At 38.8% G+C, this 16,927-nt stretch overlaps 1 protein-coding gene across 1 annotated transcript in view; it reads right to left on the reverse strand.

The window, feature by feature from the left end:
* trip4 (thyroid hormone receptor interactor 4) overlaps positions 1 to 16,927 on the reverse strand; it is a 98,002-nt gene that overhangs the window by 60,355 nt on the left and 20,720 nt on the right. The window contains exon 12 of the mRNA XM_034221301.1: positions 11,656 to 11,758. Within this exon, the coding sequence (XP_034077192.1) occupies positions 11,656 to 11,758 (103 nt within the window). The remainder of the gene's footprint in view (positions 1 to 11,655; positions 11,759 to 16,927) is intronic.

Below are 16,927 nucleotides of genomic sequence, written 5' to 3' on the forward strand. Positions count from 1 at the left end.
TTCATTCCCTCCCCTGTTTCCTCTCTGCTGCCTCTCACTCAACCATTAATTTTTAATCACAACTTAAATGGCTGCCTTGGCCGCGGCTGTGGGGGCAGCAAGTCAAGGGCTCTTGCCTCTGGTTACAAAGTAGGAAATACATTTGAAGAGATCAAGCTAAACATACAGGGAGGGGAGACGGCTGACTAGGGACGAAAAATATCTACTGCCATTAAAGCTTGATTACAATTTTAACTCTCCAATCTTGGGTTCTCCATTGCAAATGCGATTGAGATCATATTAAGTTTTTTGGAGGCCTTGAGACTGTAAGAACTGGAAAATAAACAGATTTGAATTAGGTAGGTAAAATGAAAGATATAGACTGATGGAAGAGCTGATGATATATTTGAGGTTTTATGGTGTAAAAAGAAGCCATTTCAGAACAAAAACTAGAACATAAGATTTTCACTATTTCATAACGTTAGACCAACAAAGCAATCAAGGGTGAGATTTATGAGCAAATGAATAAGTAAAATCATTGTTAGTTGTAGCCCCATGGACACATCATATTTCTCAAAGCCACCAAAATACTTTGAGTGTAAGAAATACTGCCAGCGTAGTAGATGAAATGTTAAACCACTTATTCATGAAGGACATGGTTATGTGGATGTTGTCAGTGAGGTGGCAGCTCTCAGGTGTTCCCCTGCATTATTTATTTTCCGTATTGGGGTGGTCTGAACCGCTCTTGTAATGAGAACTAGTCACGGCCTGTTTGGAGTCCCGGGGCAACGCCGAGCGCCGTGTCCCTGGATCACTGCTCAACCACACAGGCCTCTACACAGCCACTGTTTGCTCAGACTTCACTTGGACTGTAAAAGTCAAGCCTTGTTGACACATCTGTGCTGTCTCTCCCTGAGGCTAATGGCTATTACATCTGTCTGCTTCTTTTCAGAGGCAGAGGAAAACTACAAGAATCAAATGCTCTTTTGAGAACAGGCAAAGTGAAAACACTGACAGCGCTGATGGAAAGCTGACAGCCTCCTTTGAGAGGAATTACAGCTGTTGATCTTTCTCACGAGTGCTGTAAGGTGATTACATTGGGTAAGATGTGCTTGGAAAGAAATGTTAATGGCCTTGTGGTAGCGGTGTGTCAATGTTTACACTTTTCACAGGTCACTCTTTACATTATTACGTAATGTCATATTTTTCTGACGTGTGCCCAACGTAAACATAATTTTCAACTATATATATATATTACGCTCCACAGCTATGAACCGCTGCAGAACACTTTAGATATAAATAAAGTGAAATCTGTAACATATACCATTTATTAGTATAAAACATAATTAACTGCCAAGTGTGTTTAAAAGTGTTTGCATCCATCTTTGTATTCATTTATTTGTTGGTGCAAAAAGCAGATTTTGACAAATAAGTCGTATTAGGGCTGTAGCTAACTATTTATTTTTGAATTCACATATTTATTATTTACTCTATAAAAGAGACACATACTAGTGAAATCCTTTTCTTTCAGTTTCCAGGGCTATCAATCAAAACCCTAATATTTCAGCAGCTGACAAAACTGAAACTCTAATACTTCTGCTGGAAAGAAATGGATGAATGCATTATTAATAAAGCATACTTGTTCATTAATTTTTTTCTGTTGTTTGACTTATCTTTGAATTGTGTAAGATCTTATTTGTACCGGTTATAAGTCAGGGGTTAAGTTTCATCGTTTTTCCACCAGAAAGCACAGAAAAGTACATTTTTTAACGTTATTTTCCTTTTGAAGTAATTTATGGTTATAGTTGTTTGATTCTTAGTTCTTTAATAGACAAGCTATTCCTCAAATGTTGGTTTTCTTCAAGGTATACAAGGAATTAACATTCTTATTACATTTCAGAATTTGCTCTAAAATTATGTTTGCACCTTGGTGGAAAAACACGCACAGCCACTTTTAACCACATCAAGAGACTTATTGGCCATGTCTAGTTTAACATGCTCACCTCCATCAGCTTCTTGAACTGTGCAAATAATCCTCTTATTGATCCTCGATGCCTAACCAGACAAATTAACTAAATCAAGGCAGCATTCATGGTAATCAGCAGACCTCTACCAATCAGCAGACCTCTACCAATCAGCAGACCTCTACCCCACACACCCACACACCCAATCTCTCACTAATCAGGGACATCGATCACATTGAAAAGCACATCTGTCTGCATCCCCCTTCACAGTGCCGACCCAGATTGATTACTCTGACAGGTTTAGGACAGAGACAAAGACGGAGGGAGGGAAACTAAATTGACAAAATAGAGAAAACAAAAGGGAATGACAGAATGAAAACTGAAAACTGAAGGCACACAACATAAAGATCCAAAGCCATATGTGTACAATCTCATTTTGAACTTGGACTTATAAATCTGTGATGGAGATCTTCATATCTGCAATGCACATAAACACATTAGGAGAATAGAAGCGGAAAAACTGAACAACACTGAAAGTCTATTTACGGTGACAAAATGAAGCAAAGCAAGGGAAGTTTATTTACCATGTGTGCCTCCATTCATGTACAGTGACCCATATAAATACTGAATGTGACAGCTTAGAAAAACATTGATTTGTGTTTGCTGCTTTAAGAGGAGATGAGCTGTACAAACACTGAATCAAGATGGACTGATGATGCATGAGAAGATACAAAATAACTACCTTAAAACTGGGCCAAAGCCTGTATAAAAAACAAAAGGTTTAGATTGTTTTGAGCTCCCTGTAAAAGAACAAGAAGCAAAGATCACTTGTGTTGTGGAAATAATTATCATAAGACGCCAATTAGTAACATACAGGACAAACCTCGATGTCTGTTTACCTCCTTTAAGGACACAGGCTGTTTCAGCCAATAATGTTATTGTTCCCATTCTGTGACCGGTCAATACTGGGATACAGATGGTCTGTGTTGTGGGTACACTGGGACACTTCCTTCTCTGTATTTGTGGACTCCAAGGTAAAATCTTCGAGGTCATAGGTGTCCGAGGCAAGTAGCTCTGTGTTCCCACACTGTTTAGGCTATCTCCTCAAAATATGTTGTTTACTCTCTGCGAAACCAGTTAGATGGGCTGGCAAGAGAGAGGCTCTCCAGAATTGACGTGGCAACTCTACCGTGAAGTCAGAACCTCTGACTCTTGGACTTGTGATGTGAATCCTCCGGCCGTTAACTCCAAATAAACCATCATGTGTTTGACATCAAAGCTACTGCTCTTCCCGTGTCTCCTTCCTGAGTCGGTGACTCCCACTGCATAGCTACACAGAAGTTTTCTCTACAACTTGTACCATGGAAATTATTTGGTTTCAAAGCCTATGTTTTTTAAATCCACTGGGCCGAGTGCATGACACAGGCATTTCTCTCCTTTCATCCATGGTATATTCCTGAGGACCAAATCAATGTTCACCTCTGGAGTATAACCCTCTCAGGCATCATCAGAAAAAGTGGGTTGAGCAACAATACCGTAACATCCATATCTCAACAGGGACACGGTTAGCTTCTCACACAACTATAGTATATCTAAAGGCATTCATCACACAGAGACAGATCGAGGTTTAAACCAGGGCAGCATGCAGACATGTGCATATACAGCTCTGTAACAAATGATAATTGCATAACATTGAATATTGAACATTCATGCAGTAAACGTGACACTGACAAAAGCACTGGCACGTCAAATGCTGATTGATATGGATTTTGTAATGGTGACTGATAAAGGCAACAATGCTCCGTTCAGATAAGAAGACAAATCTATTGCTACACCAAAGAGCAATTTCTTTACACAGGCTTTTCACCCTTTGCCGAGACGGAAGAGCGAGAGCTTTCATTACCGAGCGCAGCTGATAAAACCTCTGGGCTCAAGAGCAATCAAATAATACACAAAGCTCACGGGCAAAGCATGGCTATGTCAAGGCTACACGGTATTGAAAAAAGAAAATATTTCGAGGATATGTCAAACAGCTTCTAGATCTACATCAACACACACAATAATAAGCAGGATACAGTATCCATGCCTGATTGCTCTTATTCAATGAATAGCAGGGAGATATCATCCGGATATAGATAAACATGTTTAATCTATTATATCTTGCAATGTTAAGAGATCCTTGAACAAAATACAGAAACGCCCGGATCCTTATCTGCTCTGAAAACTAACCACTTGCTCGATCACCAACTTATGTTTTATCTGTTCTGTTGGGATAACACCATGACCACCATGTCAAACGTAACAATCAATTAATTCATAATAGCCATACTGTGCTTTTTTTTTTTTATATTGGAAGCATAACCAAGTGTATGTTTTTTTCTACCAAAGCTGTGGAGGTGAAAGTGGTAGCCTGTTGGGAGTATTGGATTTTTAGTGGACATGTCTGTCAAAACTAGAATATTCTGATTCGCGTAAAGCCACACATAGAAAGGTGTTATAGAGGTCGCAAAGGTCTGAAGCAAAGCCGATGTTCATGCCTCTCAAATCTCAACAGCGCCCTGCGGGTCAAGCAACATGATTGCACATACAAGTGTAACAAAACAATCCAAGAAAGAACCACTTCTCTGCCTGCCTGTGGATGGATGTGCTTTCCCATTATTCAATGAACAGTCCACATTTTGTACTGTGCAGACTCAGACGACACATACCCAGCACATGGATAACGAATTTATAAATTGGGCTTGAGAAAGAATAACATGTTCAGAATAGGCTGCAGTAGGTAATTTCTGTGTGTTCATTGAAACATAATGATTTTATTACAATACAGAAAAATACTCTGTGACAGACTCATTTAGTTTCCGGTGAATGCAATTCAGCATGCAGGAGTGTTGTTAGTGTATCTGTGAGGACAGGCACATCGAGTACAGCAGAGTTTATTGCTCGGGGCTCCCTCTCGTTCCCTTGCCTGTGTGCTCTGGTCTCTGCTCAACAGCTCAGCTCTCTCCTCTCTCTTCTCCTCTCCCCATTAACCGGCTGACAGATCAGTAATAAACACAGCCTGTCACCTTCAAGGCCTGCCTCTCATTTACTAGACAACATATGAAACCCCGCTCTCTTCTTCCCTCTCCATCTCTCTCTCTTCCCTTCATCCGTCGGGCTCATTGGAGCTGAAACCTGATTTTTGGCCCCGGCCGCCTTGGAGGAAGAAAATTCTCCTCTGCTCCCAGATAGTCCTGAAGATGGCATGAATATTAAATGGAAAAACCATGAATAAATAATCAAAAAAGGACTTCCGTCGCTCTAACCGCTTTCTGTCTCCCAGCACTGGATGACAGTGGAAGAGCGCAGGGGAGAAATAGAGGAGAGAAAATAAATCGTGACCACCTCAGGAGAGAAGGTGGGCATTTGTTAGGTAATTGGCTTTCTCTATTTGCAATCCCATGGTGCTGCAATTTCACACATAAAACACAGAGGTAATCACAAGGTTACAGTGCAGCCCATAGTTAGTGGAGCAACATTCAACTGCAATATTGTCACTCTAAATATATTGTTTTATTTCCATATGTGGCGCAACCTGAGGGATAAAAGCAATACATATTGCAAACAGCTCGATAATGTATGCGTGGAAAATGCTAATGATATTTAAAAGATAGCTGGAAGTGCAATGTGTACAAGGGATATGATGTTGGATGCATACCAAACAAATAAAGAGAATCATTTATATGTGATATATACTCACTAGTCCCTGGGTATGAGGCTGTTACACAGGAACAAGTAAATATAGATTATTTGCTCCAAGCTATTCCCATAAGGGTGCTTAATATGTATTGTACTGTATTTCAGTGACCTCGATTTCTTTAACAGAGCATATGAAGACAAATCATTAGACATAGAATAGCTATTAGTGAAAAAATACTCTATGTGTTGCTGTATTATGTGTTTGTGTGGATTAAGGTGAAATACTGTAAATTACAACCCCCGTGTCATGCACTAATCATCAGTGTGAGGAGTCAATTAAACACATTACATTTGAGAAGAATAATAGTATTTAAAAGGTACAATGATTTAATGTTTGATTCTTTTTAAAGCAGCCATATCCAATTACCGCTCTATATAGCATTTTTAATTGTTAGTGGTGGAGTAAAGCATTCCTGCAGTAAAACCAAATGATCTTCATATGCATGAGGGAAAATAGTTGTATTGCATTTATTCTATCTCATTGTAGGTCTCACTGCGTTCTGCTGACTCTGCTGTTTCAGAGCTGGGTTGAGTTACAGCGTGCTAGCTCAACAGTTCCTACTGCCGCTGCTGCTTCATATTACAAGCATTTAACTGGTGAAAGAAGGCTATGTAAGTGTCATCAAGGCTAATGGCTATTGTGTGGAAATTTAATCATGGCTAATTATGAACTAAACGGAAAAATGGGCAATTATTGACTCCTCCATTAAAACAACATGAGTTTGTGTGGCTGCATTATAAACTGATACAGTTGTATTTATGGCTACTCAAGAAGTGGTTGCTGTTTTTTACATAGTTGTTACAAGACTTGAGAATGAGAGGGTTCATTTAGTACAATATAGAAGAGATAACATACGAAATAAATGAATAAACAATGTCCTCTAGTTTGCTGGTGGTAAATTGGTTCAGTTTAATCTACGGTATCCTAGCTCATTGTCTTCTTTGAGATTTACAACATATCCAAAGACCCAACCTGGAGAGCCTCTTTATATTGTTTGAATGAATGCATAATGAAACTCGAATAAGAAAGAGTTAGCAGAGATGGTAAAGAAAACTCAGATTATATCTAATACCATGTAACATATCAAGAGTTTTCATTTCCATACATTTTCTAAATCTTTACACAGTTTACAAAAATTCCAGATACTTGTTTGAATAATAAAACAGTATTATATGAAATGCAATGTGTAACGAAGAGGAATTCTGCTGAACATGAGAAATAGATTATCTGAAGAAATGGAAGAAAAAATGATGTTGGCGCCTTGGGCTTAACACAGGACAACTACTTTGTCGACCTTGAGGTCCTTTGAAATGACTCCAGTCTCCGGTGATTTGGAGATTATATATGTCAATGACTTATGCTGGGAGAGATAAAAAAGATCTCATCATGACCTGCAGCTGCAGCGGAATTTTTCATCTTAGCAATTATATCCATGACTTCCTTTCCTGCAGTTGGATCCAACCTCAGAAAGAGAGTTCTTTTGTAGCTGCTGGAGAGCCATCACAGTGACTAATCTTTGTAGAAAAGATAAGCCAGTATTCACAAAGCCCTCACTGAATTCATATGTCATATCACAAGAGTTATACATTCAGCACCAAAATAAGTGAAGAGCTGGATATGACCTTTTTTCTTCCACCACTGCTTAAGGACATTCTGTTTTTGTTTCTATAATGGATGAATCTTTGTAGAACAAATGCACTCTCGAGAGCTGTATTTTATGAAGTGCGATTACATTTCTTAGAAGCCTGTCAAATGAACGCAAGACAGAACAAAAGGCATTGGATGCCTTACGCTTCTCAACCGTTGTGAATACTTGAACTGCTGAACTCCTTTTTTCTGATTCAGAGCTTTAGTCAGTTGAAATGAGAGTGGCTGTTGAAGAGATTTGTACTGTTCTTTTCTTACTGGTCGAGCAATCTCTCAACAATGCTTGAAGCCATTTGATTCACTCACGGAACATTACTCTGGGTATCCACCCTTCATGCTCGGAAGCAATAGGATTTTAATTCATCGGAGGCGTAATAATAGGAAGGTCAAACATAATTCTCAGGTTACCTAATGCTTTGTTCTGCAGAACAGAAAGTAGCTTGAAGCTCATTCAGGAACAGCAGCCACAGCATGTTGTCTACCACTCATTCAAAGTTCTACAAATTCAACAAAGAATCCAAGTTAAGCCTAACTGATTAAAGTTTAACGTGACAAAGATTTCAACTTGTTAAATAGACTACATCAGTCTCAGATCTCTGCCAGACTTGAGGATCAGGTTCAGATTCTAGTCATAAAATGAAACATGTTTGGTGGCTAATTGTGAGGCTTCCAACTGGTTTGGGGCCAACAGGTCATAAATCTCATGCTTCAAGATAATACATTGTCCACTGCGACCAAAGAACACCAACCTCTCAATAATCTTCAAAATCAGTTAATTAGGTCATTTGAACTTGCTGTTATAATTATCAATGTTAGCATTTAATTTGATAGCATCTTCAGAATCAGCTGAGGTTATGTAATTGCTTTTGAAAAATGGTCCAGTCAGTTTGGCACTTCTACTAGAGCTTTAAATATAGCGGTATATGATTTGTGCTTCATTTTTACTATGTGGGTATGTACAAACTAGCTGTGTCTACATAGCCACATCATACTGGGGGTGTCGGTCCATAAAAAACATGCTGCAAGGGAAGGATAGCTATAAGGAAGAGAAAAAGGAAATGTGGCTTTATATCAGGAGCCAAATAGCTTTCAACACCCAGACTGACCTTCAGCTTACACAGAAGCACGCGCACACACACAGATACAAATTATTACAGGATGTGACCATAAACCATAATGCACCTCCCTTATTACAGGGAGTGAGCCTTGGCTTTATGCCATTTTAAATGTCACAGGCTCCTCCACAGGGAAATTAATGATCAAACTCTATCGAGCACAGCCATAGCATATAGTCTACAAAGCCAACGGTAAAACGGTCTGGACAGAGAAGCAGCATCATTTGATAATTGCTAAATGCATCCAATAATGTTCCTCCATTTGTGGGTGTGCTCCCTTTCCCTGTCCTTTCAGGCTTCCATTGCTGTAAGATGCAATATTCTGAAACTAGCAGTAAGGAAAAGCGTCTGCTCGTACTGCAGATCCCACAGAACAGAGCAAACACACTAGACTGCAGAATCAGTCCGCTCTCATCCCTATTCACATAAAAACATAAGCAGCTTCAAATCAAGCACAAATGCAGGAGAGCCTCAGAACAACAACAGCAATAACTTGCGAGGCAATTAGTCCAAAATATGTTTCATCAACAGAGTAACAAATGAATTTTCACTTTAGTGTTTTTGTGTTTCGTGTAAATGTTACTAAACAATAGAGATGTAATATGTGGAGATAAAAGCAGTTCTGTGTAAGCATTTCCTAAATTGACCGCAGGAAGAGTGGTTGTTGCCAAGGTAACAGCTAATGGGGATTTAAATAAATAATAAATAAGGAAAGCTTGGACTAAAAACTCCAGCTAACATTTGACAGCCTAATATTTAGATGCAATCACAGCTCTCACAGACAACACGTTTGCAGAACGTGCTTGATGAAACAATCACACATTTCCATTTGTACACATTACCCTAGGCCGAGGCACTTTCTCACACATGAATGTTTAACGCTAATAAAATGAAACGACAATTGAGCATGGTTTGTACTGAAGCGGAAAGTAAGGGTAACAATCCAGGGAACTAGCCTTTGCTCATTCTGACGAGGCATGAGATGGTTGGCAACGCCAGCGACAAGAGGAACTTGTCGATGTAAGCTGCCGGGGGAGCACAAAATACTTGTGCTAAGCCCCCCTGAGTAAGATGAGCGGCAATGCCTTGACCCGTGAGATGCAGTGGGAATTGAGGTGGAAGAGGGGACTAGAGAGCAAGTGAGTGAGATAGTGAAAAGCTAGCTGGTGACAGATGAATCAGACAGGCTGGACTGTGTAGGTCCAGTGGGTCAGGATATCTGATCCAAAGACCGGACTAATGTGGACCACAGGGGGAAAGGCGGGATCAATGCACACGAGACATGGTGGGTGAGGGAAGGATGATGTGTATTATAAACAGATATCTCATTCATTGAAATAACCCTCACCCATTTAGCAAATTTGTTATAATCTTCATTCTTATTATTCGATTTGACATTTGTAAATGTTCTGAAGATATCCCTGCTTCTTGAATTACATGTTTTCCTTCACCCAGTCTAGAATATAAAGAACTATCAAATGTCTCTGCGGTTTAGCAATGCTTTTAAATGTGAACTTGATACATTATGTAAGGGTTGCTTATGTCAGGATGTTTACTGTGAGTTTATCTGTGCACACTATATGACAGAAGCATGCAATGTTACACACATGCAGATGCTATGAGACGTAAAAACAATAGCTACAGTATAATACAAAATAGCTTTTTAATTGAAACCATCCTAACCCTAATTTGTTTGTGCAAATTTGTTATAATCTGAAATACTTTTTATGTAATTTGACTTGGGACACCAATGCTAAAAATCAGTCTGGTGTTTCACACAGTGTATGTACAGAATCATCAACTGGCTCTGGTCTCCATTTGTAGGGGTTTGTCCATGTTCGTAAATGTGAATGCGTTACATTATTTAAGGCTTCTTATTTTAATCTTAGTACAACTAAAATAAGAACAGCTGTCTCCAGGCTGCACGCTGAACAGTTGTGGGATGGTATGTGTGTTTATGTCTGGCTAAGAATAAGTATCAAATTACACGACATAGAGCCAGCACTGTTACAACGCTGGAAGGCTGTTTGAGCCAATAACGTTTTTGGAAGGAAATGACAGAAGAATTAAGATGACCTATTTGAAGGTATTGCCGGTTTAAAATTATATATAGATAGTATAAATGCAATGTATTTGATAGCGTATCATCTTCTTTTAAAGAATAACAAAAATGGAGAGCTTATTATTTGTCCCCATGGCCAAATTCTGAGATAAGTAAAAGTAACAGGCGGAAGGTATCCATTATTCATGGTATTTAATTTACTAAAAACAAGTTCAAACAAAGCAATATTTACTAAACCACCAGGTGCACAGGCTACTGTAAGTTTAAACGTTGTGAGTAAAGATTCCATACAGCGATCTGTGCCTACGCCAGCCTGTAACAATGTGTCAGCAGGTTTAGTCAAGTACAGCTTTTTATTCAAGACCATGGTACTGCCAGTTAGATTGAAATGTATAAACACAAAATACTTCAAAATAAAATGAGAGGCGACAACAAATCTAGAGTAGAAGGAAAGTGGAACATATTGATATCCTCCAAACCCGAGACAAAGACTTTTACAGTATTTACATACTTCTTAGACATCGTATATCACTAATCAAACTGAACTTCACTGCTAAACATCTGAAACAGTTTTCCCTGGCAGGTCAGTCCTAAACTTCTCAAACCTTTTTAAATGTTCCATATTTTCAAAACAATTGCAAAAGGTCAGAATCTCCATTTATTTAAAAGCCTTTCTGAATCGACGAGTAAGATCTGAAAGAGATCTCTGTAGGTCGACTGAATAAAAAAAATCCTCTATAGTCTTCAGATGCTTTTGAAATATCAACAAAAGAGCTTGTTGGTACATCATTTCGCAGCAGCAGCACTGGCAGCAAAGGGAAAATGCATTTGAGTCCTATTATAAATCACACAATACAGCAACAACATTGCACATCCAGGCCTAGCTTGTCCCCCAGGCAACCTGACAGAAAAACCCTGTCTTTACAGATGGCTCTATACACGAGTATGTGGGAGTACACTATGTGTTTGTGATTTTGTTTTATTAATGAACACATAGTAATCAGACCCTGTGCCTAGTTATCAGTCCTTCACTTTTGCAGGCTCATTTGTGTATGCGTAGATAGCTGATAATAAATGATGAAAGAACACCCTTATTTTGAATATGCTAATGTTATCCACTTCATTTTACATTAAATGAGTAGGACTTACAGATCTTGTGCTTCCCTTTCATGGGGAATTTCACCAGCATCTCCTGGGCATTGGTGCAGATGAAGACGAATGGGGAAGCAGACTCCTCACAGGTATTAGGGAACTGCAGGTGGGGGAAGAAAGGAAAGAACAGTTTAGCATCACCTTACAAAGCCCAGCCATATTGAGCAAAGAATAATGTTAATCTCACGATGCCTGCCCGCTATCACGGTCATTAATCATTCAGTGAGAGTCTGGGTTCCTACATCAAGCGAAATGTCCTCCATGCCTGATGTAATACTACATGCCCTGAGAGCAACTGATAGTTATTGGTCTCTCTGGGTTTTATGCACTATAATTGCACAGCTAATGATGCAGTTGCTAATGAGAGCAGTTGCACCACTTGCGAGCAGCAAAGATGAGACAACATTCATTACAACCAGTGCCGAAATCCAAGTCTTTTTTAGACTTACACAGAGAAAAGAATCCCACAAATAAAAATGTTAAAACCATGTGTGCAATATTAATGGTTTCTTCTTGTAATTACAGAGAGCATCGTTACCTTCCAACATTTCATAATTTATTAAAAACATACATCTACAAAAACATCGCATTTAACCACATCCATGACATATTTATGCGAACCATAAAACATAAGCCATTCCTCATCCCTATGACGCAGAGGATGTTTTACAGCACATCATTGACAGCCGCCCACAGCAGAGGGCTATAGACCAGAGAAAACCTCTCTTCCCCGCTGTTATTGATTGGTCTCTCAGGTGAGAGTATGGAATTGACTGACACAGTGACAAAGGAGTCATCTTTCCCATCACTGGCAGCCAAAGGCTCTCAGCTCATCCAATTTCCTCCGGCGCTATCAGATAGTGGCCATGATTGCATCTAGCCAGCCAGGAAGCGGCTCTTTTCATGACAGCAAGGTTTTTCCTCTCCCCGGTCTTATTCATAGTCTCTCTCAAAGGAGCACTGAAGGTTGTGACCAATTTGGGGCTTTTAAGGGAAATCAACAAAATCTGCAACCCATCTGTATGGTCTCTGACAGACTGGGGAGAGATGATAGAGATGTTTATTTCAGACGACTGTCTGTGTTGCCTGGAGTGTAATACACCGGTGAGTGATAAAATATGTAAACACTCAGAGTGGGTAGATATTTGTGACGACCCTAAAAGAGCCCCTTGATTCCTCCTTCCAAATGATGCAGAGATTCCAATTAAATTATGTCTCGCAGTCTAGTATCCTGTTTCCAAGATATAAATTCCCCTGACAGCCCTTGAACCAAATGATGTGTGATTTAGTATGGGTTGAACAAGATGAAGCTTGTGAGTCCACAAATGTAGTGTAATGGGATATGGCTGGCAATGTGCTATATTTTTCTGTGTCATAAAATCCCACGAAAAGAGTAAGAGGTACCATGTGGAGTTTTCTTGTATGCAAACAAAGTTACTGTTTACATTTAGTGTTTTGTGTGAAGTGTGAAATCATTGGCAGCGATGTACTTCACGACTGCCACATGCTAATGTGATTCTTTTAGCACAGATAACTAAAACAGATAACCACATAGGAAAAAACTAAATATATCTTCATAGAGATGATACTGGTAAATAAATCTTGACAAGATACCTTTGAAACCAACAATGGAATCATCTTATTGTCGTTCTGTTGACCATGTAGCTTAAGCATGATATAGTCTCATCAAGTGGGGAGGTGTGTGGCGCAGTGGGTTGTGCGTTGGTGTTCAGATCAAGGGGGCACAGGTTCAAACCCCACTGCAGTCAGCATGTAGTTGTGTCCCTGGGCAAGACACTTCACCCCAAATTGCTCCTGTAGTGATTGTCCACAGTATTGAGTATGTAAGTCGCTTTGGATAAAAGCGTCTAACAAGTAACATGTAATGTAATGTAATGTAATCAAGTGAAAATGATATCGATTAACGGTTTGACCCATTCATCAAGGTAACTTCTCTGTAGTTAAATATCATTTGAAAATGCATATATATCAATATATTTGTTATGGATTATAGGCCAGACAAAGTGTTTTTGACGAGTGTTTTGAAGACATGACCTTCGAACATATGATGGGCATAGTTTACTCATTTCAGATTTTTAACTCAGATGTTAATCGTAAAAAGAATTGTCCGATTTACAAGGGTGACTTTTATTGTGACGAACATTAGCACTTCAGTTTGTTTTGCCTGTACTGGTGCGGAGTGCACTAAATATCTATTCATTTGCAATGGAAACTGCACTAATTACTACTTTTTACATAATGTGTGCTAAACACTCAATAAATAATCTATATACAATGTGAGCAATTCAATAGATGAGCTTCTTTAGTGGAAAGCAATGGCCTCGGGCTGAGTTGGTTTTGTTGTTGACGGAAAGAAAAAACAAAAATACTTTCAAACAATCACTGTATTCCCCAATACATACAACCCAATTCAGTTCACAACAACTGAGGAACTCATATCCCACTGTAGCCATCGGCTCCAATCAGATTAGAAAGAAGGAATAGCTTATTTGAATACCTAGTCAGAGGGGAAATGAAAGGAACTGTTAAGACCATTAATGTATTCTCAAATAGCATACTAAGGTAAACAGCCTAATTGCTTCTTCACTTAAATGTCCATGTAAGACACTTAGAATGAAACATTAATCCAGAGGGATTTAGCATTGAGCAAAGTGATTACTTTTAAAGCACTATCCTTCATTTGTTGGATTTATACAAAGTTGGATTTAACTCTATAGTTTACCAGTGATTCGATTGGAATTACAATTGTAGACCCGGATCTTGTGTGAATGGCAGTGACATGGGATGTAAGGCAAGGCATGTGTTAATCACCCCTTTCAAGGAGTAGCACTTTCCATATCATTTTCAACACATTACAAATCTGAACCAATAAGCAGAGACAGAGAAAGAGAGAGAAAGGGTGTTAAAACAATCCTATTGCAACCACAGTTATTATCATACCAGCACATCCTCCATAGACTTTTAATTTCATTAATGCTACATTTGGAATAAATGAATATAAAAGAAGGCAGCTGAATTTGCTCTTATAAGTTAAATGTTGAAGCTGACACGAAAGCTTGTGGATTCACTGTGAGGAGACCCATTAACTAACACTGTGAGGGGAAAATAGCTTTTTAAATCCATCAGTTATGTAGCTTGTTAAAGGACAAATATCTTGCGAGAATACAGCTTTCTTTTGTTATTGTCTTAATGTAGTTGTAAGAGGCATTAACGCAAAAGACCACTGCGTCTGAATGATGGAAAAAAATCACTTAAACAGCTCGATGAAGCCCAACATATTTCCTCAAATACCATGAGAATAACTCTATGATCTAAGAGAAATCATATTAAAAGCGCCTGGATTAGAAAATCTATAATAACTAAAAAGAGAAGACAGAAGTGATTAAACATCAGAATAAGAGATGATTCAAAGAAGATACGGTAACATAATGAGTTAAGCCTAATTTAAGATCATTACAAAAAATGTAATTACACAAGATGGCTGTATCTTCTGAGGTACTCAAGGAAACAAAATGGTGGTGGTCTTGCTAAATTCCGATTAAACGAGCGTAGCTGTAGCCGGAGTTCGAGTGTGTTCATGTGAGACCTGGCCAGTTGCCTTCCTCTTTCATCCTCCATTAGCTAATTAGCATTTAAAGCAGTTGAATGTACTGCTTTGCCTCACCAGCTCCCCCACCTAATTGTTTCCATTCCATGTTAATCAAAAGGGCATGAAACATTGTAGTTGTGTGACAAGCAGGTTTGCTTAAGCCCTCCATATTCATCAGGAAGGATCTAATGTAGTCAGAGTGGACCTGCTTACAAATGAAATTAAGGGTGCGCTTGTTGAGAAGCACATGCGCGGAATTAAGAAATGTGTTGAGAGGAATTATGTGAAAACTCTACTGGTGACTATGACCGTCACACTGATTTCAGTTAAAGGTGATCCGAGTCTTTAGTGGCATGAAAGGTCCGGGTAAAAGCCCCAAGGCAATCTGGGTAGAGGGACCAATGTGTTTGACATGAGAGAGATCTGAGGGTGTATAGTGTGACAGGTGCATTAATGCCTCAGTGCTTCAGGCCAATTTACATTGAGTTAGGAGTTAGACGATTGTGAGACAAGGACTCTGCACTTTCTACTGCTCATAAACATCGCTGACAATTGGCTCATGTTCAACACAAAAATGCCTGGCTTCCAGACTGTGTTCAGGAAACAAAGACAAACACACCTCCACCTTGATATTCATGTGTTTTAACAAGAGCATTATCATTTTAGTTTGGTACGCCAGTCAGTTTTCATTTGCATAATTCAGTCATGTACTTTTGCTGAATTCAAGGAATAAGTTGACGTTTTTTTGGAAATGTGCCATCTGCCTAAAGTTTGAAGCTACTGCTAGAAGCCAGTACATTTAAATAATCATCAAGACTAAAATCAAGGGGAAACAGACAGCCCCGACATCCAACAACAAGAAATAATTGCTTTTTTAACCCTTTGTTTACTTTGTGTAACGCGTTTACGCATTTCTGACAACTTGCTCAACCATTGCAGAACGTACACAAACGCCATCTCTGGACTACATCTTGATAATTAACATGGGATACTGCATCTTGTTTTTAATCTTTACAATAAAAAAACAATAAGTGTGCAAACAATATGTTGGGTTTTAATTGACAGTTATGTGTTGAGCAGTCATTTGTCGTCGTTATCTTAGAGCCAAGCTAACCAGCTGCTGCCCCGGTATAGCTGTATAGATTAAGCACACAGACATCGGAGCGTCTAACTATCGGCACTAAGTGAATACGCTTATTTATAAAGATGTGGAGCTTTTATTTTGAAATCTTAAAGCTATATGATATGTATTTCAGTAGTTAATTTTCTGTGTATAGACAATACAAATGTTTTTTATTTGATTAGATCTTGAAAATAAGTGTTTACACAAATCATTTCATCTAAAGAAACATTTTTGTTTGCAGCAACGCTTTGATAATATGTGCTAAAACTGAGAGTTATGGCGTCAGCATGCTGTAAATAAGGATTCAAAACATAACAATAGCAGCGCAGCTGAAAGAAAACCTGCACACAAAATACTAAGCATGAAAAGGAAGGAGATGAACATTTCATTCAACCTCATAGCTTCTTCAGAGACCGTCACTTCAATAAACTGCCCACGATTTCATTTGCTGGGATCAAGCCAGAGTGGATTCAACATAAAACCAACTGTAATAACATGAAATTAACAAGTTCATTGGAAAAAGTAAAATGGGTTGG

This window comes from Gymnodraco acuticeps, unplaced genomic scaffold (assembly GCF_902827175.1).
Source record: "Gymnodraco acuticeps unplaced genomic scaffold, fGymAcu1.1, whole genome shotgun sequence".
NCBI lineage: Eukaryota > Metazoa > Chordata > Actinopteri > Perciformes > Bathydraconidae > Gymnodraco > Gymnodraco acuticeps.